This window comes from Danio rerio, chromosome 24 (assembly GCF_049306965.1).
Source record: "Danio rerio strain Tuebingen ecotype United States chromosome 24, GRCz12tu, whole genome shotgun sequence".
NCBI classification, from domain to species: Eukaryota; Metazoa; Chordata; class Actinopteri; order Cypriniformes; family Danionidae; genus Danio; species Danio rerio.
In genome coordinates this window covers 31,190,001-31,215,462 of record NC_133199.1, presented here as the reverse complement: position 1 = coordinate 31,215,462, position 25,462 = coordinate 31,190,001, and the positions used below count along the sequence as shown (strand labels likewise).

The 25,462-nt window shown below is 35.7% G+C and overlaps 1 protein-coding gene and 1 long non-coding RNA gene across 17 annotated transcripts in view; one reads left to right on the top strand and one right to left on the bottom strand.

Moving 5' to 3' along the window:
* Nucleotides 1-25,462, bottom strand: part of dip2ca (disco-interacting protein 2 homolog Ca) — a 196,978-nt gene that overhangs the window by 71,923 nt on the left and 99,593 nt on the right. For 4 of the 16 annotated variants that reach the window (XM_073940841.1, XM_073940843.1, XM_073940842.1 and 1 more), the window contains exons 3-6: nucleotides 20,662-20,772; nucleotides 16,387-16,512; nucleotides 13,457-13,702; nucleotides 5,716-5,841 (exon numbers count right to left, since the gene is read on the bottom strand). In XM_073940841.1, coding sequence (XP_073796942.1) covers nucleotides 5,716-5,841; nucleotides 13,457-13,702; nucleotides 16,387-16,512; nucleotides 20,662-20,772 — 609 coding nt within the window. The remainder of the gene's footprint in view (nucleotides 1-5,715; nucleotides 5,842-13,456; nucleotides 13,703-16,386; nucleotides 16,513-20,661; nucleotides 20,773-25,462) is intronic. The other 12 variants (XM_009297519.5, XM_005162808.6, XM_073940845.1 and 9 more) reach the window with 3 other exon arrangements.
* Nucleotides 3,153-9,189, top strand: LOC141380717 (uncharacterized). The gene is made up of 2 exons (XR_012399436.1): nucleotides 3,153-3,356; nucleotides 7,933-9,189. It is a non-coding gene; the product is annotated as an uncharacterized lncRNA (long non-coding RNA).

The window sequence follows — 25,462 nt, the reverse complement described above, 5'->3', positions numbered from 1 at the left end:
CAAGTGTTCAAGTGCCCTGTTTCACCATCAAATCATTTGGTTTCTGGCTGACTTAATGAATAACAATCTAATCCTACCCAAAACTAAACCCAACTTCTACATTGCTAACTATTAATAAACTGCTATTTAAGCTACTATTAAGCATTAAAGGGGTGGTCCACTAAGATATCATATTTAAAACTTTAGTTGATGTGTAATGTAGCTGTGTGAACATAACATCTCTGAATGTAATATGCTTAAAGTATCAATGCAAAGGGAGACATTGGGTTTTACAGAGTTAGCTTAGCAAAGCCTACAGTGTACAACAATGGTGCTTAACCCTGCTCCTGGAGATCGACCTTCCAGCAAAGTTCAGCTCAAACCCTGATCAAACACACCTGAACCAATTAATTAGGACCTGAACAGCACTTGATAATTACAGGTAGGTGTGTTTGATATGGGTTGCAACTGAAATCTGCAGGAAGGTCGATCGCCAGGAACAGGGTTGGTCACGCCTGGTGTACAAAATTTGGGGACTACAAAAAATACATTGGGGTTAATGATGTCATAAACCCTTCAGGTTACGAGCATACACCCCTCACAGTGAAGGGGCGTTGCCTGATACGCTGTTATGTTATAGCAGAGACGATTCCTGGTGGCATAGAGCCGATCTGCAAATCACAGCTCATTATGTTGTTAGCTGACCAATCAGAGCCTCTTGAGGGTGGGTCTTTGGAGGAACTAGAACATATGACAGTCGTTCTCATGTTAGCTGAGTAGCTGTATATAATCAAAGTAAGATAAATGAAAAAATAACATGATTTTTCACAAATAAAACATGAGCACACATTGCTTTGCACCCCCATAAACACAACAAAGCTTTAAAATACACTCTGGCCACCTCTTTGAGTATTGCTTTGCTGATACAGTACATTGTGACCTAAACTGAAGTGTTACTGATTTGCCTGTTCATTTTCACATTGTTTTTAGGAGTGAAAATGCATTTCATTTATGAATACGCCACCACTGTCATGTTCTTGTAAACACCCAGAATTAAAAGTCTTTGAAAACAATGTAATGCGCATGCATAATACGTGTTTGAGGGAGTAAAAATTAAAGGCAAGCGCAAACAAACAAACACAACTAACACAGTAGGCCTATACGAGGTGTGTAGCTGCAAATTAGCAGTTTTTCTGTTTTTTGTGATTGATTGATTGATTGATTATGTCTTTCGTGTTTTTGAATTGCATTTTGAGACCTTAATCTTTCAAGTTCAACCAACAACTTTTGCTGTTAAAAAGTTTGAAAAGTGACCTCCTAGCAAAAAACATCTACTGTGACCAAGGACTATACGTGAGGCTTTTTGCTGCTTAACTTTAGTTGGTTTTCAATATAAACAGACACTCTTGAGTTTATATCTGACTGATTTGATCCATTAATATCAAGTGTTTAGTGCACTGTTTCACCATCAAATCATTTGGTTTCTGACTGACTTGATGACACTTTATACATGTAAGTAGTCTTTTCACAAATAAATGTAAATGGAAGTGTTAGTCATATATCTGGGAGCGATGAGTCAAGCTGTCACTAGCATCGACAAAATGAACGTGAGCGAGCGATGCCTTCTGTCTAAGAAATGATGCCAAGCACAGAAGGGGATTGTGATGGAGGAACGTGACTAAGGAAGGTCGCGACCCCTGCACTGCCAAAGCCCCCCCACCCCCCATCAGCACTAAGAGCATCTACTCCTGCTTGCCCTGGTCTCCTGAAGGGCTGGAGACAAACATTGTTGTGACAACCAGAGCGGCTTGAGTCACAAACAAAAAAAAACTCTTGTGAGACGGTTATTTTGAGTCATTTAAAAACATACTGTACATCGCCTGTGTAGTCTGAATTTTGATCAAATGACTCAAGTGAGTTGGTTCTTTTTAGGGAATCATTAGCATATTATCAGTGTAGACTGAGTGGCCATTTATACGACATTTTCAGCTAAAAACTGGAAACTTTTTATACGTTTAACATTTTAGTTTAAATCAAAATTTATGCTAATAATTACTGGCGTATTACCTGCCTATTACGTAGATCTACGTAGTAGATATGAACTGTTTATTAGTAGATATCAAGTATGAACTTATTCTGCATCCCTAATCCTACCCAAAACCTAAACCCATCTTCTAACTTACTAACAATTAATAAACAGCTAAGTAGTTTATTAAGCTATCGGTATTAGTTTATGGTTTGTTAATAATGTAAAATGCGACTTAAACTAAAGTGTTACAACTTTGCCTGTTAACATAGTTTTTGGGACTAAAAACACAAACATTTGTAAACAAGTTTTAAGGTGGACGTTTCAGAAATGCCCCTATTGTCGTGTGCATGTAAATATCCAAAATTTAAGGTCTTTAAAAAAAACTACTAAAACTAAAACTACTAAAATGTCAATAAACTTTTTCAATTTAGCTTATTCAATTCACCTCTTGTATACCACATGTCTTGTGGGGGAAACCGGAGCACCTGGAGGAAACCCACATCAACACGAAGAGAACATGCAAACTCCACACAGAAAAACCAACTGATCCAGCGAGGACTCAAATCTTTGACATTTTTGCATGGATTTTTGCACTGTGTCCGCTGCAAAGCACTTGTGAATCACAAAATACAGAAACTGTTCTCTCTTAATCTTTAAATATTTTGTGCCTTATAAATAATTTTAATCTGTCTGCAACAATATGCAAACAAAAAAAATATTAGAATTAAATTTGAACTCAAATTAGGAGGAGGAATTTCGGACATGAGACAAACTGTATGTGAATGTGAATCAAATCAAATCTGTAAATTGTCTACCAGCCCGAACATTCAGCTTCCCGTCTCCCTGCCTCATATTCAACCTTCCTGCCGTGTATTTCACCTCATCTCCTGCTTCATCACCAGGCTCCTGCCTTGTCTCCTGCCACTATCAGCAGTGATGAGTGAACAAGAAAACACCCAGCAGCGAGAGTCCTTATGTAACAGACTGAAAATAACCTACATCTAAACTCTCTCTCTCTCTCTCTCTCTGTGTGTGTGTGTGTGTGTGTGTGTGTGTGTGTGTGTGTGTGTGTGTGTGTGTGTGTGTGTGTGTGTGTGTGTGTGTGTGTGTGTTTGTGTGTCTTCACTGCACCCTCCTGCTCTTCAGTGACACGGACACTAATGCGCTGGATAAGGAGTTTCCTCAAAGCCCAGAGGTGCTTGTAGGAGGACAAATAAAAATGACGTCTAGCATCACGTGAGGGAACATGCTGGCAGATCTGCGTCACTGAGACAAGAAAACCCCAAGACAAGCAGAACCCCTCTAGTGTGGATAGATGGTGGATGAATATTACAGTCAATTTTTACTGGTAATTACACATTTCTTTAAAAATACTATATACTGTATGCACTACCTGACAAAAGTCTTGTTGTCCATTCAGGTTTTAGGAACAACAAATAGTAACTTGACTTCTAGTTGATTATTTGGTTTCAGAAGTGGCTTACATGAAAGGCAAAGGCCTCTAGATTAGGTTTATTTTACCAATATAAAATATGATCATGCCTTGATTTTGAATTATTTCATTAGGACAGTAAGGTCTGACTTTGGTGAAAGAAGAGTCTTGTCACTAAACAGAAATAGTGTTCAGTATAGAATATAAAGGCAAAGTGCAGTGGAGAAAGAATTAATACTGTGTATGACTCCCATGAGCTTGGAGAACTGCATCCATACATCTCTGCAATGACTTAAATCATTTAATAAAGTCATCTACAATGGCAATGAAAGTGTTCTTGCAGGACTCCCAGAGTTCATCAAGATTCTTTAGATTCATCATCAATGCCTCCTCCTTTACCTTACCCTAGACATGCTCAATAATGTTCATATCTGGTGACTGAGCTGACCAATCCTGGATTACCTTGACCTTCTTTCCTTTTAGGAACTTTGAGGAGGAGGCTGAAGTATGAGAAGGAGCGCTATACAGCTGACAAATTTTCCCTCTCCTGTGATTTGTTATGTAATGGGCAGCACAAATGTCTTGGTATCTCAGGTTATCCACTCTGCAGATCTCTCGTATGCCCCCATATTGAATGTAACCATGATTTCTTTCTTCACCAAACTTGTCAGATTTCTATGAGAATCTTGGGTCCATGCGGGTTCCAATAGGTCTTCTGCACTATTCATGATGATTGAGATTCAGTTCAACAGATGATTCATCTGAAAAATCTACCTTCAGCCACTTCAAATGATCAACAAGTAGTCAAGTTATTAGTTGTTGCTCTTACAACTGAGATTGATAACAAGACTTTTGTTAGGTAGTGTATCTTTTTTTAAAATCTGATTATTTTATCTGAATTTATCAGAACCCCAATACACACCTCTCTTTGAGTTGGTCATTTTTGTTGTTTTTGTTGTGCTTACTAAGCCATTTATAGGATATAAAATACAGCAAAAACTGAATAATCTGCCTGAATAGCAGATTAAATGTAGATGTTTTTATGTTACATCCAAGCAGACACAATATCATAACTTGTGAGGTCAGTTCCACTTTACACAAAGTAGAATTTATTTGTAGTAAACTTTTAAGTCAGGGATAGCCATAGACTGAACACAGGTATGCTTCTTAATGTTTTAGTGGAAAATTATTAAATAGTTAATTTGTCACATTTTAAATGCATGTAATGTCACTTTCAGCTAACTTAATACATCATCGTTATGTAAAACATAATCTTATTAGCCTAAAACAATTAAATTAAAGTCAACACTTGTCCATGTTTCAATGAGAAAATGACTTCATTGGTTATAAAAACCCAAACCATTTCACATGTCAATGCAGTTCGGTTCACAGCAATTAATCAAATAATCATGCAAATTTAACAGCTAAATACACAGATACTAACAAAATACTGACAGTTAATGTGGACACACACAAACACACACATACACACACACACACACACACACACACACACACAAAGATAATTCCGCCATTATTTACTCAACGTCATGTCACTTAAGATCATTACTTCTTCAGTGGAAAAAAGTGATATTTTGCAATATGTCAAAGCTGCTCTTTTTTCGACTCAAGGAATGACTGCTCACATGCATGATTTCAATACTTTAATTTAATTACAGAAGGTTTGGAATATTGTTTACAAATTGCATTCTTGTGATAATGTGCAATTTATTCTTCACTTTTAGTATATGTATAAAAAAGCTGAATGAATGTTCTTTAAAACATGTCATTTCACCTTCCACTGAAGTATGTCAAATGAACTTAGACAGACATGACGTGTAAATGACAACAGATTATTTTTAATCATTTTAATTCACAAAATAACACAAGTTCAGGAATGAACACCAAACAGTGAGCACATAAAGACAAAGAATGGACATCTAAAAGCAGACCTGAAGCCTGAAACAGCATTTCACACTTAATAAAAACCATAGATACTTAGAAAACACACAAAAGTACACAGTCACTACTCACAGATAGACCGTATCTCCACTACAACAGCACAGACAGCGCTTTATTACTGATGTCAAAGTGTCGCGCTCACTTACACTTACATAAAGAACGACGTTCAGACACATCAGGTCAAAAAGCAACAGCACGCAACTGGAAACATGAAACACACTGAGGGTCCCCCCAGACTCCACATAGAGGACACAGAGACGGTCTGGATGATTTGGGGAAGTGTGTGTGTGTGATTTAGGGGGCGAATACTGACCCTCCGACTCCAATGGTGGCGGCCAAAGTAGATCTGATCCGAACTCGCAGGAACGCCGCAGCGAGTTTCCGTTCTCTGCTACGCCCAGCATAGTTTTCCTCTTCAAGGAGAGGTGAGCAATCGGCCCTGGATGGGGAAGGGAGGAAGGGGGAGAACCAGAACCTTAGAGGCGTCTGCTTTCCTCACTGACTGCGGGCATGGATGACAGGAGGGACAGGGGGGCTGATGAGCCGAGCATGGACAAAGCCATGATCCCAACAGAGCACCGAGGACTCTGGATATCTTGCATGGAAAGGGAAAAGGGGGAACGGAGGAGGTGGGAATGATTAAGCATTCCTACTGGAGCACCACACTGCCATGTTTCTCGCAATGGTGTGGGACAAATATGGGAATACTGGACAAAAGCCCCAACCTGGGAAGCACAATTGAAGAACTTGATCTTGGTCCGCAGTGTTTTAGATATACATTTGATTTGAAATTATCTTATGTGTAAGATATTATACATTATTTTACAATTTTGTCTTTATAAGGACGAGAAAGTTACATATCTGGGCTAAACATAAAAAGAAAATACACTAAAATGTCTTTATTTCAAACTCTTCTAACTCATTATTTCTAATTCTTTAATTATAACATAAATTAAAATATATATGTGTATTTATATTATACTATTGAATCTTTAATATATCAATTATAACAATTAAAATAGAAAAAAATTGTAATTAATACGTTAATCATTTACAATAATACATAATTTAAAATAATGCTTATTTATGTTTTCAAGAAATAAAATTGTGGAGTTCCAAAGAAATGAGCAGTAAATAAAATTAACTTTTCTTAAAAGAAATTGAAAGAATGTTATGTTTTAAAATATTAATTTTTTTTTAGTTTGTTAATTGCAGTTTTTTGTAATTGTCAGTGAAATGTTCAAAAATATTTATTTCTGTTTCAGTGAATACATTATAGATATCCTGCAGAAAAGAGGATATTTTAGAACAAAGTAGGTTTATATACAAAAAGTAAATAAAATGTAGTATTTAAAAGGGAGAACTTTTTAAATATATTTTCAAAATATTAAATATTTTAAAGAAAAAAGTAAGTTTATAGACAAAAAGTAAATAAAATATCATATTTAGAAAACACACACACACACACACACACACACACAGACAGATGAAGTCAGAATTATTAGCCCCCCCCCCCCCCCCCCTGAATTATTAGCCCCCCTGTATATTTTTTCCACAATTTTTGTTTAAAAGATTTTTTCAACACATTTTTAAACATAATAGTTTTAATAACTCATTTCTAATAACTTATATATTTTATCTTTGCCATGATGACAGTAAATAATATTTGACTAGATATTTTTCAAGACACTTTTTTACAGCTTAAAGTGACATTTAAAGGCTTAACTAGGGTAATTAGGCAAGTTATTGTATAATGATGGTTTGTTCTGTACTGTGCAAAAAATAGTTTAAAGGGGCTAATAATTTTGACCTTAAAATTTTTCATAAAAATGTAAAACTTTTATTCTATCTAAATTAAAACAAATAAGACTTTCTGCACAAGAAAAAAAATATTATCAGACACACTGTGAAAATTTCCTTGCTCTGTTGAACATAATTTCGAAATTATTTAAAAAAGAAAAAAAATCAAAGCTAATAATAATAATAAGGTGAATAATTCTGACTTCAACTGTATATATATTTTCGAGAAATCATATTTTTAAATGTCATTTTAATCCTGTTTTTATTGCCAATAATTTGAAATTGTTAGTGAAATTACTTAGAAATCTTCCTTTTGTCCCAGTAAATAAAATTCTGGATATCTTGCATGAAAACGGACATTTTAGAACAAGGGAGGTTTCTATTCAAAAGTAAATAAATTAAAAGTAAATAAAATATATTATTTAGAAAGACAATATTTTTATATATTTTTCATATATTAATGATAACCTAAAATGTCATTTTAATTCAGTTTGTTATTTGTTATCTGTCTAAAACTGTTTTCTAGAAATTTTCCTTATGTTTCAGTGAATACATTCTCTAAATATTGCATAATATTTTTTGTTTTAAAAATATTTTTTAAAAACAAAAAAATTTAGAATTATTTTGAAATATTTTCAAAATATTAAATCTTTTTAAATGTCATTTTAATTCAGTTTGTTAATTGCCATTTGTTTAAATATGTTTCCCAGAAATTGTTATTTTGTTTCAGTGGTTGTGGATATCTGTGGATATGCATGGAAGTGGAAAGCTGAGAAAAAAGGAGGTGGGAATGATCGAGCATTCCTACAGGAGCACCACACTGCCATGTTTCTCCCAAAAGTGTATGGAAAACCAGGACAAAAGCAACAACCTGGAAAGCACTTTCAGAACTTGTTCCTGATCCAGTGTGTAAAAATGTCCCCGGGAGACATTAACCATCCTTCCTGAATGTGCACTAATAGTGTTCTACAAGCTCTGAACACGACCGAGTTTGGTTGTCTGCTTTTAGATGGTACCATAACATTATCATGTGGGAGGACAAAAAAGAAAGTGAGGGAGAGAATGTAAAGGCGTTTTCACACGGCAACAACAAGTTCCCAGTTCACATTGCAAGGAGGCAGAACTGAAAGCAAGCCAATATTGTGTGTCATTGACCAATCAGATGCATCAACCAAATCAAACAACATTTGGTTTTTATGATTTAGTCACTCGAACAATTGATGGGTCGAACATTGCTGCCTGCTGCCTACACAATGTGACTCTGAGTAAAAGAGTGAGGCGTTTCAGACACAGCAAATGTCTGCCCACCAATCATATTTATTTCTATTTATGGTCAGCCTATTTTATGGAAAATTAAATGGCATTTTATTTTGGTATTTCGTGTCCTGCTGAACACAAACTGCCTACATTGGTTGGTAGATAGTCAATTTAGATGGTCTTAAAGCCAGCTAAAGCAGATTTAAGTACACCAAGGATGACCGCTATAACAAAAAAACAACTACAGCAAAAAGTTATTGCTTGAGCCTACAGTATATGTGGCTTATAATAAACCACATGCTATTGTGCTTTGATGTGGATTTGGAGTGTGCAAAATTTATTGGCTGTTAATATAATTGTTGCTTTAACAATGCAAGTTTTTTTGAGCGCTTTAATTTAAAATATAAATTCCCACTAATATCTACTGGCCTATAGCATGCATATTATTAAGATATTGGGTTATTATTGAGATATTATTAGTACTTCTAAAGCACCAGCCAGATCCCATGATTTTTATTGTCAATTCTGCAAGTCACTATGTCAGATTATGCGATTCTGTCTTTATAAAATCTTGACTTGTCGTGGGTAACAAATGTGCCAGACCACATGCTGCTTCATGATCAGTCATCACATGACGTCTACATCGGGCTTGCTATTTTTGACAATATTTTTTAATCAAAATCTTTTGAATCTTATTTCAATCTCAATAAACACTTATGCTTGCTGTCAACTAGCTACATTATTTAAGGGCATTCATTATAACACTGATGGGATTTGTTGTTGTCAAACTTGTTTCCTTTTTAATAATAAGATTTTTTTTTTTGATATCTGTAATAGCCTATTGTCCCTCATCGGCGGTAAAATAACCAGCCTTTGTATTTCATGTATTTTAAATGTAAATTTGCCTGAGAGGATTATTTAGGCTGTTAAATACACTGCGAGTGAGACAAAGAAAATGAAAGCACATCAACATCGAGGAAAAATCAGATCCTCGACACAATCTTTAAAATAGTGACTTTTATTAAGAATTTGCTAATATATGACAGAGGTTTGTGATACAACAATTACAGTAGAGCATTAATTAAATCCTCATTTTCCACGAAGCAAAACAAATCATCCACAGCGCAGTTACGTAGTGGACGAGCTCAAACAAAAATGCACACTTTATTTATTTTTCTTATCTTTTTGAAACAAATTTTGCTTTGAATAATTTGTATTTCAATTTTAATGTACTTTGTTGGTCAGTTATCTACTAGATAAACAAGAAGAACTAATAACATTTGAGGTGAAGGGCTTTAAAACAAGTTCGCTATAAATACAAACACGGTTTGTTAAATAAATGTATAATATAGCCTATATAAAATTAAAGTGAAATATTCACAGTTTACAATTTTATTTGTTTTATCAAGTAGTCTAATTCGAATGATTAGGAGAGCCTTTACAAAGCATTCGCAGCACTGAAAGTATTCCCAGATTACCTCGGAAGAACAAACTCAGTCAGAAAGATTAGAGAACTCACGACCCCATTTGTCATTTATGATACCCTGAAACACTCTACATCAAGGAAATCAAGCCAAAATCATGACACATTTGTATGATCTGACCGGGGTTTAAAGAATGATCTTATTCTACATCTCTAATCCTAACAAATACCTAAACCCAACTACTACCTAAATGACTATTAATAAGCGGTTAATTAATTTTTAACAAATGGTTTAGTTTAGCTCTTAGTTAATAGTTTGTTAATAACAGAAATTTTACCTTAAAATAGAGTGTGATCATGTATTTATAAGATATGACCATAAGTGCCCTTTCCTGAATATCTGAAAGTGTATTCAATTCGTTTTTGAAGAGTTCAAGAAATCATAAGTTAATTTTGAGTGGAATAGATTTCAGACACAATATTTGTTTCTGTTTGACACAATATTTTAAAAAAGAGTTATTTCAATATATGTAAAATAGTTTCAATCATAGCTGAAGCAGTACATTTTTAAGTCTCCTAAAAAATCTTTACCTACCTTAACTACTATGTACTTACATCAAAAAATAAATACAATGTACTTACTGTGTTTATAATGTATTTGAGAACACTTGTGGTGCTTTTGATTTGGGATATAGGTTGGGTTATGGACAGGTTTGGTGGTATGGGTAGGTTTAAGGGTGGGTTAAGGTGTAAGGGATGGTCAACAGTGTATTTACAAATGTAATTACAAAAGTTAATTACAGATGTAATTACATAAAGGTATTTAATCAAGCAAAAGTACACAATAAAGACATGTATTTACACAATAAGTACATTGTAACAAACTATTAGTTCTTGTGTAAGTACATATTAGTTAAGGCCATTTAATATAAAGTGGGACCCTTTGTTTTGGTGAAAGCAAAAGATATTTTGAAGAATGTTAGCACTCAAAATTTAACAGCACCCATTGACTTCTAAAGAAGGTTACATTCTCTAAAAAAAAAATCTTTGTGCTGAACAGTAAAACAGTGTTTGGAGAACACTGTTTGGAGAACAGTGTTTGGAGAGTAAGTAAATTACGACAAAATGTTAATTTTGGAGAGAACTACCCATTTAAAGCTGAATTTATAGTAGATGTTACCAATATTTACAGTAAACACTTCATTCAGAGTTTCTTTTTTTGACGTTGATAAGAGGTTAAAGCAGTAGCAAATAACCTGTGCCGCATTTTGTGAATATTGAAAAGTTCAAAAAGCTAAAGTTGTTGCCAATCGTGCACCGTGTAAAATGCCCTTAAGATACAAAATGGTGAAGGTGGAAGAAAAAGAGGAAAGAGATTGTAAACACAGGAAGCAGGAAGGAAAGTTGATACAGGAAAGCTAAACTGAGGTAGGACGATGAGGGAACCAGATCGTGAGGGGAAATAAAAGACATGAAATGAGGAGAGGTAACAGGACAGTGTGAAAGAAATGAGTTCCTTTCTTCGAACATTAAACTGCTCCACAGGGCACTCTGACATAACATCATAGCTCTATTAAAACACCAGAGTTCATCACTTAGCCACAGTCTACAACTTTAAGCCCTCTGGATACAGAAGCTTCGTGAGGTTTTTTAGAAATTGTCTTTCGTTCTCTGGCCTCTAAATGGGGAGGGGAAAAAGTGGCAGTAAAACTCTTTCCTCTTCCTGCTGCATTCTCGGTTTACTTCTACAATAAGCTGGATAGATAAATTTAACATCTGCGTGCAGTACTCAGGACTGCTTTAAAAAGACAAAAAGAGGAACTGTGGTTGGCTCTGGGTTGCCTGAATTGTCACATCAGGGCTCGACAATAAGGATTTTTCTTTCTGCTGGTCAAGTAAGGCCAGAAGATTTTGCACTGTCTGTTATTTCACTACCCTAAACAAATTTTAAAAAATGTATAATATAAAAATTTAATAAAAAAACAATTAAATTAAAATACACTATCAAAATAACTGTAAGAAATCATTTAATTATCAATAATTTAACATTTTAGTTACTATTATATATATATATATATATATATATATATATATATATATATATATATATATATATATATATAATAACAATAATGATGTTTTGTTGTTATTATTATTATTATTATATTTTATTATTAAATTTGTATATTTATATTATGCCCATATTACAGCCATCTACTTTATAAATTTCTAGGTTCATTTTAAATAATTAAAAAATTATAATAAAAATATATATTTTACAATAATTGACCAATAATAAAAGATAGTATTAACATTTAAATGTATAACTGTATAACAAATTCTAATTTAACTTAAAAGAAATAAAATGTAAAAATATTTGACAATTGTAGTATAATTACCTAACAATAAAAGCTAGCATTTACAATTAAATGTATAACTGTATAACACATACTTAATAGAGAGAAACAGATACAATTCAGAAAACAATCATCTTGAAAATATCTTTAAAATATTCTACTCTAAAACATCCTATATCTAAATTACCAGAGATTACAAATATTTTCCAACACAGGCTCATTCTGAATATGTATTGCTATATACATTTCTAAAGAGTGCCAAATATCCAGGAGCTCCGTTTATTGCAGTTTTTGTTTTCACAAATGCACCAGAGGCCGCTGTTCACACATTTTGAGATCTCAAATGTCTCTTGCGATTGTTATAGCGCCTACTGTTCTCACGTAAATCCACTATAGTCCACTGTTGACTGACTGACTGGCTGACCCACCTTTATCCTCCTTAAACCCAACCAATAGTGTTTTCAAAAGCACTGATTGACCAGCGCTCACTCGATTCCCTAAACCCAACCGACAGTTTTAAAAAGCAATCCAGAAAAAGAAAAGCCATCACCTAATTTTTACCACGTTTTCAGTTTTTACCACATTCTCACCATTATTTACTTGTTTATTTTATTTTTTGGCTTCTGTTTTTTTCGTACCTGCTTTCTGGAATCGTTCTTTGCTGGACTTGAACCCCATTGTTGTGGTCAAATGAAAGCCGTCCATATGGAGGTAAACAGTCAGCTGCTAGCGTGAAAAGGAACGGCATCATACCGCCCCCTTGTGTTCATTTTAAAGACGTAATGCAGCCATATGTACTTCTGGCTACATAATTCGAGATCTCCAGAAATGTATATAGGGCTACGTTGAGAATGAGCCAATGTTGTCATTTTCTTATCATGAAACAACAAATATAAAAGTGTTATCCCTGTGACTCCTATGACCTGGCTCAAAACTGCAAACCATCCTTATTGTTGAGCCATGAATCTTCTAACATTACAGTTTAATTAATAGCAAAACCTCTTTACTAACAGAATTGTACAGACTGTTACCACTAAATAACATTAATGACAGCCAGCGTGGCTTAACGACAGCACACATATATGCTAATTGGCAAAGGAAGCTGCAGACGACACAAACATCGCAAAGGAGGCTGGATTAAGAAGCATGGCAGGAAGTGTGCGCGTGATTGGCTGTGGTATGCACGGAGAGGTGGGGCTTGCTGAAGAAGGCGTTACCTGATTTGCCCATGTGCGTTTGAGCCAGAACGTCAGCCAGGCGTCCGGCGGCCCCGCTGCCCCCACTCTGTGTGGATGAAGAGGAGGAGGAGGTGGTGGATCCCTGATGGATGGCTCGACTGATCCAGTGCTCCATGCTGACGCTGCCCTGGCTGGAGGTGGGGGTTCCCTCACCCTGGCCGCCCTCCTCCTCCGAGCCGGACGAGGTGTCTGTCAGGGGTGGCAGAGAGGAAAGGGGGGAGAGGCCTAGTGAGAGTCACTCAGACCCACTCAACACTCAGCCCAGAAAGTGGACAAGAGCACTTAAAGTCAACATGAAATGGGAATTGGGGCTGCATGATATTAGAAAAATTGGACATTGCCATATTTAGTTTTTCTGTGATACATATATTGCGATATAAATATAATTTTACTGCATGAATTGAATAGCTTTACTTGGAAAGATTTCATTCATTTAGATCAGAGACTGGCCCTTTGTAACCTTTGATTTGACCCACCATCCCATCTGCGTTTGAGAATGATGGCAAGGGTTGGTTGGTTGCCTTTAAAAGAGATTTTACATTTATTTAAAAAAAAAAGAGAGATTTTAGACATTTATAATTTGACTTAACTTTTTTGTTTGTCTGTTTTATTGCTGAGCTGGTAAAAAGCACGTTTCAATTAAATCTTTTTCTATACAGTGTGTTTACATCAATTATAATCAATTACAACCATGTTTAAACACAACAGAGCAAAGATAATAGTGAAATAAACATTCTAATTTTCTGGAGAGTCTAAAGTATTCAATTCTTGTACCCGAATAATAAAAGCATAAAATGACATGTTTATCATTGTATTTATTTATTTATTTATTTATTTATTTATTTATTTATTTATCATTGTAAATAACACTTTTTATTATTGTCTTTATCTTTTGTCTTTGATAAATAATCTAATTCTGCAATTTGACTGTTACGGATACATACTGTACATTGGGACACCGATGCTCAAATAATATTTTGTGAAGCACTAACATGAATTTCATCCTGTTGTACAAGTAAATTAGAGCCAAAAATGAGTTATGTGATGTAATTGTGTCCATAACAAACTTATTAGGTCATGAAACAATGACTATAAAAAGGTCTTTTATATGTGTGTTTATAAATATGTGGTGTTAGATTTTTGTGTATTAGAAAGGCATTTTTAGTCATTTTTAGTCATTTTTATATATTTTTTAAGTTGCCAGTGGTTACATTATTAAAAGAAAAATAATTATAATTATTAATAATACATTCTGGGCGAAGCAGTGGCGCAGCAGGTAGGCTAAATTGTCCGTAGTGTATGAGTGTGTGTGTGTGTGATTGTGTGTGTGGATGTTTCCCAAAGATGGGTTGCGGCTGGAAGGGCATCCGCTGCGAAAAAACTTGCTGGATAAGTTGGCGGTTCATTCCGCTGTGGCGACCCCAGATTAATAAAGGGACTACGCCGACAAGAAAATGAATGAATGAACACATTCTATTTACACATTCTATTTACATTATTTATTATTATTATATTGTACAATATTGGTTAAAAAACATATTAATCTTCATATATATCGCAATAAATATTACAATAAAACATTATTATTAATTAAGTACTTATATATGCATATCTGTATATACTAAACGTACACTACCGGTCAAAAGTTTGGATTTTTGGAGTTTGAAGTTTTGGAAAGAAAATGATTCTGTTCATCTAGGCAGCATTTATTAACTGTAAAAAAATTATTAAATCCTTATTTATTAAATATTTATTTATTACTTATTGTATACATTTTCTAATTAAATTATTACTCCATTTATTGTTGCTTTTATTACTATTACCATAAATAATAATAATATTAATAATATTTATAACAATAATAATTAATACTAGAGTCATTTCTGAAGGATCATGTGACTCTGAAGACTGGAGTAATAAAGCTGAAAATTAATCATTAAAATCAATTAGTCAATAGTTATTTTATAGTGCAATAACATTTTACAATTTTACAAAATTGACTGTATTATTGATTAAATTAATACAGTTATGGAGCAGGAGACGCTTATTTTAAAACATTTAAAAATCCTACTGACCCCAAACTTGTGACAGGTAGTGTATATTGTTTTTTTTTTTTTTTTTTTTGCTCTATTAAGAGTAATCTCAATGTCTGTGTCAAATAAAAAATGTCATACCATGTATATATTAAACAACATCATTATTATAACTGAAATAACATTTAAATCAAAATACTATTATTAGTAAAACGTTAGTAATATTCAGGTTTTAATCAACAATAACTAAACTATAACTCCCTGGCAGCAATAAACCATTTAACATATTCACTCTGGAAAACAATAGCTTAAACTTGATTGTGATTTCAATCATATAAAAACAATTTTGAGGGATGTAAACAAAAACAATGGTCCCAACGAATTCCCTGTTTTACATTTTTAATTTCTATAGTTTTTAATAAACCAAAAACAGCCACATATTAATAAATAATGTTATGATAGCTGTTTTAACATTAAGTTATGATTGAATTGCCTCTTGTTACAGTTATGAAATAGTTTAATAACAAGCAGGAAATGTTCATGGGCCAATGACATTAATACATTGAAATGCTCTATAGCTGTTAAGACAAACATAGATTAATCTTTCAATATTCCGATCATCAACAATGAAATCTTTTTGAAGGCCTGAATTTCTTAAAAGAGTAGCCTAATACAGTTCTTTCACTAAGATTATCGATATTTCCCCTGCTTACAAAGCCTAAATCACAACAATCAAAAAAGAAAGTCACTTCAAAATCATACGCTGTTGAACTTCACTGTTTGCATAAAAATTTTGAACTATCCATTCAATAACTGTAATTTGCTTTCATGTTGACTTTAAGTAAATGCTGGTCTAGAATCAGGTGTGAAGCTCACCTGGGGGGGTGTAAGCATCCATAGAGGTCTGGACCACTAGAGATCGGCGTTTGGACGGCATAGGAACAGCCATCTTCCTCTCCTTGTGTTTGGCTAGAGCTGCCTGTACTGCTTCTGTGTGGACATCTGAGGACGAAACAAAAAAACAAAAAAGCAAAAACTGAAATGAAGTAAATTTGTATTAACCATCCTCTGACCTCCAAGCTGGTGTTTTTAGTGACGTGATGAGATGAGTCTCTCAGGCTGATGGTCGTGAGCGTGTTTGACAAGAGCCAAGCCACCACCTCCAGCCCTTCTGCGACTTGAAATACTGACTCAAATCTGTGTGTGTGATGACACTATGGTTGACTGTAGGTTGTACCCACAGCTTTACTCCTCAAATTGGAAGAGTCTAATAATTCAAGCTGTTGTTTGGACTCTCAAATGAGATACAGAGCAACTTATTGTAACAACACACTGACCGTTTACACACACAAGTAGAGTCCAATACGAATTCAGTCATTTTCTAGTTTCACAGCTTTCCAAATGCTTGTAAAAACAACCTGTATGTGTTTTTCTCAATTGTTTCGAGAAGATTGTTTTGAATTTATGGGAAAACTACTTGAGAAAAACGTAATAAAACCAGAATTTGTTTCTTTTTGTGTTTGAAAAGTTCTGCGTGTTGACAACAATGTTGTCAAAACAATCCCTGTTCACATTGTGCCACAAAAACACTGCAATACTCATGCCAGGCCAGTATTTGGCGAAGTCACTTTGTAGAGAAACATCTTACACCTGTGCATATGCTATTCTTCAGCTGGTGTTTATTGTCTAGTCAAGTACATAAGACATTATAAGACGTTTATATTAGTTTAGATTTAGGTTGTGATGTCAGGTGATCAAAATTCAATGTCTGGCCAGTGTCTAATTATTTTGCCATCCAATAACAACGCAAAATGATGTTGATATTTGGTTGATTTTAGGGTGTGTTGGAAAGTGACGAAAATCTAACGTCGAGCCAACATCTAAAACTAATGTCATATTGACCTCAAATACTGACATTAATTCGTCAGGTATGACAACCAAAATCCAACGTCTGCTAGACGTCATAGTGGAAACGTCCACACAATGTTAAGCTGTAACATCATTAGGCATTGATATTTGGTTGATTTTAGGTTGGACGTTGGACATTGACATCGGCCTTAAATTGGTTTCTGACGTCAAACAAGTTTTCATTTCCAAAAAAAGCAACTTCTTCACGACTTTAGGGTACAACATTAATCTTAACCAATAATGTTGGCGTCCTGTGCCTGCTGGGATGTCACACATTTCACAAAGTTGTGTTTAAAATAAGTGGACATGGCAACCCTTCAAAAGTGCCCAATGCAAATCAGCTATCAAACACAATAACGACATCTCTGTTGACAAGTTTATACAGAAAAATCAATGACTATCAAGGGTTTTTGGTCATTGTTACTTTCATTTGGTCAAAATAACGAATGGGGTCAATCAAAAGTTTTGAGGCCTGTAATATAATGAATTTACTAGTGTGTTTATATGTGGTTGTCACTCCTGAAACTTTACAATGCGCACATGGACTTAGATAGTGATCAAGACACTGTAATCTTTTCCAATCTCCCACATAAACCAAAAGTAAAAGAGAAATAAATGCTGGAAAACATCTCAAATCTACTAGAAATCATGAAGCATTCATATCAAAAAGTTCAATTAGTGCTGTCTCATTCCTATAGATCCCTACATTTTTTCTTTCATCCCTCTAATTTGGATGTGTGGCAGTGAGAAAAACAAGAAAAGACAGATATAATCATAGTTAGTACAGCTATGTCTAACAGATATATAACATATCAATATTTGCATAATTGCTCAGAGCGAGAAGGCTAATGCCATACTATATACAAAATAATTAATAACATATATACTTATTTATTTATGTACCTAATTTAATAAGATCGCTTATTCTTTTTATTATTTTAATAGTCTTTTATGTAAAAAAAAAAGACACTAAATGTAAGGTTCAGAAACTTTACATTGTTCAAATAGGTAAATCATATAAATATTATTTAAAAAGTATGAAACTAAGCTAATATTCTGATCCCAGCAATCCCTACAGTGGTGATAAATTCTCCAGAATTAATTACATTCAGAATTAATCCCCTTCATTCCTTATCAAAATAAAAGAGTTCTGTTGAGAAACCACTCATTTCTTTTGTTTACTAGCTTTATAATCATTATTGTGGCACTGGAACTTAGCGCAGCTACACTATATTCTCCCACTTTATATTAAGTGGCTTTAAATACAATGTACTTGCATCAAAAAACAAACGCAATGTACTTGTGTTTATACTGCATTGCAAAGCACTTATGGTGCCATCAGGGTGGGATTATAGACAGTTTTGTTAGTATAGTAGATTTAAGAGTGGGTTTACAGAGTCTAATCATAGTTACAGAAATACTGATGTAATTCTTCGTTTTTAAAAGAAGTACAATGTAAAAACATTTATGTACACAGTAAGTAAACTGTACAAAATGATTAATTACATAGTAGTACTCTAGAACAACTAGGGGCTTTGATATGGCTAAAAAATTAAAAGCTAGTTATGAAATTATTATTTTTAGTCATCAACTTACTAATATGTGCAAGATATAACAGTCACCCTATGACATCAACCTACAATGAAGTGCCTCTAATACCTGATTTATAAATTATAAATTGTGATTTATATATTATAAATTGTATTTTTATCAATTGTGACTAAGGCCAAATCCCAATTCTACCCTTTAGACCACACTCAAAACCAAGGGGTAAGAACATTTCACAGAATACACTAGCTATAACGGCAGCATAGGAGATGCACAAAGTAGTACTTTTTGTTGTTTTACAATTTTTTACAACAAACAAGCATATGTTTTAATACATTCATAACGGCGTTTGTGTTTTACCGTCATGCTTTAAAAAAAACATGAAAAATAAAAACGGCTAAATTTCACAATCTATAATCCATAATAATAACTTCTGTATAGCTGTCCCACAACATACTTTCACTCGAATACCCTGTGAGAAAAGTCTAGTGGCTGGGAATGACCTTTTTACTGTGTCTAGTATAATGTTAATGTTGTTCTCATGTGTTTACAAAGATGAATATGGCCATGGTGTAAATGCACAGTACTGTTATGATCTTATTACCACCTTATATTATTATAATAACAACATAATATATGTTTTTGGTGATTTCCTAAAGATAAATACCAAAAAATAACGCAACTGGAATAACTAGAGCAGCAGTCGCGATCGTCGATCTCATATGAAGCAAGAGATTGCGATGACACTTGATGACGTGTGCAGTTGCTGTAGAGGTGTCCCATTTCTTGGGGGTAAATTTTGAAGCCCTTCCCCTTCACACTCTGTTTTAAGGGCCAAAGAGAAGGGGTAGAGGAACAAAACTAAAATTGGGATTGGGCCTAAAACTGATTGCCAAAATCTAAGCAGATGAAAGATTTTGCTTAGCAATATGAAACGCCAAAACATTTGCTTGTGTAAATCAGACCTGCTGATATTTATAGGTATAAATGCCTGTTTTTAACCCAACAGGAGGTTGTATAACACAAATGTATCTAAATTTCAACAACTGGGTCACTTTAATTATTTGTTATACAGTTTTAACTATTAATATACAGTTTAAGTCAAAATGATTAGCCCTCCTGTGAATTTTTTCACAAATTATGTATAACAGCGCAAGGAATTTTTCACAGTATTTCCGATATTATTTTTTCTTCTGGAGAAAGTCTTATTTGTTTTATTTCAGATAGAATAAATGCAGTTTTTAATCTGTTTAAAATCATTTTAAGGTCAATACTATTAGCCACCTTAAGCTATTTTTTTTCTATAGTCAACAGAACAAATCACTGTTATACGATGATTCGCCTAAATCATTACCCTAACCTGCCAAATGAATCTAATTAACCTAGTTAAGTCTTTTAATGACACTTTAAGCTTAATTCTAGCATCTTAAGAAATATTGTGCACTGTCATCATGGCTAAGACAAAAGAAATCAGTTATTAGAAATTAGTTTTTAAAACTATTATGTTTAGAAATGTGTTGAAAAAATAATTGGGGAAAAATATACAGGGGAGCAAATAATACAGGAGGGCTAATAATTCTGACTTCACCTGTAAATATGAAATAGTCCATGAGTGAATTTTCCCCAATGGATGTTCATCTGTTAGGATCATCTTCAGATTAAGAATCCTGAGGGACCAGTGCTGAAATAACTCACCTGATCGGTAGCGTTCGTCACGGGTGCCGGAGGAACGCCGACGGTGGTATCGTGAAGCGGAGGAAGGCGCCATGGGCGGCCGGCGATCATGTGCCATGGACGCCTCTAGCCCTAAGAGACAGAGACAGAGAGAGCAAGGGAGGAACAATTACACATCTCAGCCAGAAACTCATTCATCACACATACACCTCATTGATCTCCTCCTGTAACTCACTCTCACACACACACACACACACACACACACACACGGCCTTAGAGAAACCTGCATTTCTTCTTGTTTTAATCAGCGTTTCCTTCTTTTAGTTTCTCGTTGACAACAGATCTTTTTGTCTCATTCTAAGTCGTGTAGCTTTTCTTTCTGGCTTGTATTCTCTATATTTTTTCTTGATCAGACTAAAAGTTTCTTGGTCTCTGACACAGCAGTGAATCACAAGACATTGACATCGGCTAACATTAGTGATGTTTTATTCTTAGAAACAGATCATTTGATTATGTTTTTTTTTCTATGACTACAAGTTATGCCAACTAATGATTTAACCTTTCTACTAAGCATGTTGGATATGTGTAACTTTCCAAACAAAATAGCTTTAAAGTGGACCTATCATGCAAAAATCATTTTTATAAGGTTGTGCGACAACAGTGTGTGAATGTAGCCAGCATTTTTGGTAAAAAAAAATAATTAATTGTATTTCTTATAATCATATTTGATAAAAACAAGCTACAGAAACACTTTGATTGACATTCTCAATTTGTATGTGTCATCAAAGAGGGCAAGCCCCACCCATTAGTGACAATCTCTCGCTCATTAGCATAAACAGTCCTGAGTGAGAAAGCTGTTGTTTTGAATATGCTGCTGTGCTAGTAGGATGGATAATAAGGGATAACAATGCATTTTTAGCCTCACCCTTTTTCCCAAAATAGGACTAAAAGTACAATCTTATTTTAATTAATTTAATTAAAATATTTTAAAGCGACAGTCACCAAAATGGCACAATTTCGATCAAAGTCTAAAATGAGCAGCTTCAAAGAGGAAGCAAACAAATGTAAGAATCATCATTTTTTAGGGGGGTTTCACCTTTATTGTATCGACCTTATTCTGAAATCCGGAAGTGTGTCTGTTTTTACAATTGTTTTAGAACTTCCGATTAGAGGTCTGCATTCCCGCGGCTGTCCCGCGGGCGCCGCGGGACCCGACCAGATTTCTACGGCGCGGGTATAAATTTCCGAATAAATCACGGGAGCGGTCGGTAACGGGTTTAATTTGGGATGGGAGCGGGCTGTCTAGCAATATCGCTCCCGACTCCCGAGTGAGCACGCGTATGTATGTGTGTAAATGAAATAGCGCGATGCTGTGTTTAGCTTGTTTGTTGCAGTGTGTGTGTGTATGTATGTATGCGCACGCGCGAATGAGAGATATGTGCGTGTGTGTGCGCGCGCGCGCGCGAATGAGAGATAGAGCTTTGCCTTTGTTTGTGCTTGGTGCTTATGAGTGTGTGTTAGAGGGCGCGCGCGCGAATGAGAGAGAAAGCTTTGTCTGTGTGTGTGTGCTTGGTGCTGTGTGTGTGTGTTTATACAGACAGCTTGTTATAGGCTGTCTGGACTGTATAACTGGGTGATTTTCGGTTTTGTTCTCCCCCCGCTCTTCAGCGAGATCGGGCGCGGCGGATAGAAAACGGGGCTGGTCGGGCAGCGGGACATCAAGTGCTTAATATAAGCGGGAGCGGTCGGATTCCGGCTAAAACCTGGCGGGTGCGGGCGGAAGCGGGATTCAAATTTAGTCCCGCGCAGATCTCTACTTCCGATTCAGTCGCCTATGGGAGAAATGACTAGGAATAATAAACGGCAGAAAACGGTCAAACTACTTGCTCTACATACAAATGTTTGCATGACTTTATAGACCAAGTAGAATAATATAATAGAAAATATCAGTTTGCAACATCAAACAGCGAAACGAGCCGTTTTTAATGTCTAAAAAGGAATGGAAGTGAATGAGACCGGAAGTCGCGAGCCAAAAAGATTCAAATGGCTCCGCCCGCTCGTCGGCGAAGAATAAGGTGAATAGGAGCAAGGAGAAGGGAACAGGATCAGCAAAGAACCTCAAACTGGAAATCAAACACAGGATGCCATGAGTGCTATAACTTTCGCCAGCAGCTAGTTCTCTGCAACTCTCACATGGTCGCCCTTTTAAGCTAAGGCTGTGCCTGGTCAGTTCCTCGAAAGCTAGTTTGCTGCCGGAAGTGGTGTTAGTGAGACCAGAAGTGCTCAACTTGCAGTCTGTGGTCCTAACGCCCCAGAATAATGAAGGTGACTCTATGCTGTTGGTGAGCACCGTCTTTCAGCTGAGACAGTAAACCGAGGTCCTGAATCTCTGTCGTCATTAAAAATCCCAGAATGCCTTTCAAAAAAAGTAGGGGTTTAACCTCTGCATCCTGGCCAAATTTGACCACTGGCCTCTGTCCATCGTGGCCTCATTGCTTTCCTCTTCACCAATCAGCTGATGTGTGGTGTGCGGTCTGCCGCAATATGATTGTTGTCACGTCATCCAGGTGGATGTTGTAAACTGGTGGTGGACGAGGAGATTCCCCAAAAAATGTGCAAAGCGCTTTGAACGATAATGGATTTAGGCATAGGCAATGAGGGTGATAGGGGCACATTGGAGACCACATCCACCACCTCCTCTGCCCTCCTGCTCTTCACTTTCGTCTGCACAGGAACGGCATGAACACCATGAAGGCGGCACGACTGTTGTTTGCCTAGAGTATCGGTTAAGCTTACCCACTACTGGCTTTGTGGCTTTTTGGAGTGTCCAGAAAAGCGCTATATAAACGTAAGAAATTATTTTTATTATCGTTATATGTCTGCCATCTGAACCACAAGACTATTGGCAGCAACATCAATTATCTATTTTAATATATGTAACATCTTACCCGATGCATCTTATTTTTCTGAATTAACTCTCAGAGATCAGCAAATGCATCATTTTTTTTCTACTTTTCATGAAGCAACAAACTCAAGATACAGTCTTTCCTGCCTGACCTCAATATCTTTAAATAGTTCCCCGTCTCTGTCATTTGAATGCAAATCACATGACGCAAAAAAAAGTTTACTTTGTAAACAAATTGCTCACTGCTTTTTCATTTTGATAATTTTTGGAGAAGATTCACCATCAGGAATAAGTTGGTAAATGAACTCAGAATGACCCCAATTTTTTCCCACAGATTATGACCAAAGAAATGTATATAATTCAGCAGAGCAGAAAATACTTTATTTAACCAAATGGTTTCAAATTCTACTGAGCTGTTATGCAGATTACACGTGGGCCTTATATTTCTGCAGATTACATGAGGGACTTTCAATATACCTGCCAAAAAGTCTCTGTCAGTGCAGTCCTAATTAAGAGCAGCTAAAATATGGAGTTCCAGGCACACGCGGCAGCAATCGGTCTGCTGTGACTCATATCAATGGCTCCTGTGATGATCCAGCTCTGTTCTCTTCTGTTGTTCTTTGTTGTCTTGGATTCAGAGCGGAGAGCTTAGCACCACTCGGCTCCTCCTGGCAGATTTTAGGACACGTGAGGCGGCCCGGGATGCTCTCAGCACTCCAGCCAAGAGCTCTGCGTGCAGGCCGGAGAAATCAATTTTGGCCCCGCGCTGACATAGCCGAAGATGTCCGCGGGTGGATTTATTCATTCAATAAGGCAGAAGGTGAGACAGCAGGTTAAGTCAGAAGCACGCACCAGCGGAGGATGTGATGCTGCTTTTCTGACTCAAGCACAATGAGTGTTCCTCCTACTAAAAAGCCCAAGGTAACAGTCAACCGTCAATACTGATTGAGTTAACGTCTAAATATGCCTGTCGTGGAGAAAGAGGAGGAAGACAATCTCTAGAAACCTGATGCTCTGAAAGTCTACGACCCCCACACGGGGACTGAATGAGATATCATAGTGCAGATGTGTAAAGGACTGACTGCCACACACAGGTTCATGCCATCAGCAGCTCTTGCAGGAGGCACTGGGTTGAGTCTGGCACACGCAGCTCTTCGCGCCACAGTCTACTCTTCATGCTTTGTGCCCGAGCATGATGTCATATATTCGCTTTCGCCGGGAGCCAGACTGGGAACATGCGGGCTGCCTGTTGCTATGGCAACAGAAGCTGTGCTAATCAACAATGCAGCCAGACCTGCCGAGCACAAATCCCAGACCTTCAGAACTTACACAGATTCTTAGCTAACTGTAAATGCAGCACTGCAGACTTTATAAATAGTGCTGCAGGCTGAAACTGCAAAAAGTAAATAAATTGATGTCCTATACTTTAGCCACAAATATGAGAATATTTTTATTTTTTAAATGCAATACATTAATCCATCCATCCATCCATCCATCCATCCATCCATCCATCCATCCATTCATCCATTTATCTATCTATCTATCTATCTATCTATCTATCTATCTATCTATCTATCTATCTATCTATCTATCTATCTATCTATCTATCTATCTGTCTATCTGTCTATCTTTCTATCTATCTATCTATCTATCTATCTATCTATCTATCTATCTATCTATCTATCTATCTATCTATCTATCTATCTATCTATCTATCTGTCTATCTATCTATCTATCTATCTATCTATCTATCTGTAATGCACAGTATTATTGAAAATCCATCGATCCATCAATCCATCAATCCATCAATCCATCTATCTATCTATCTATCTATCTATCTATCTATCTATCTATCTATCTATCTATCTATCTATCTATCTATCTATCTATCCATCCATCCATCCATCCATCCATCCA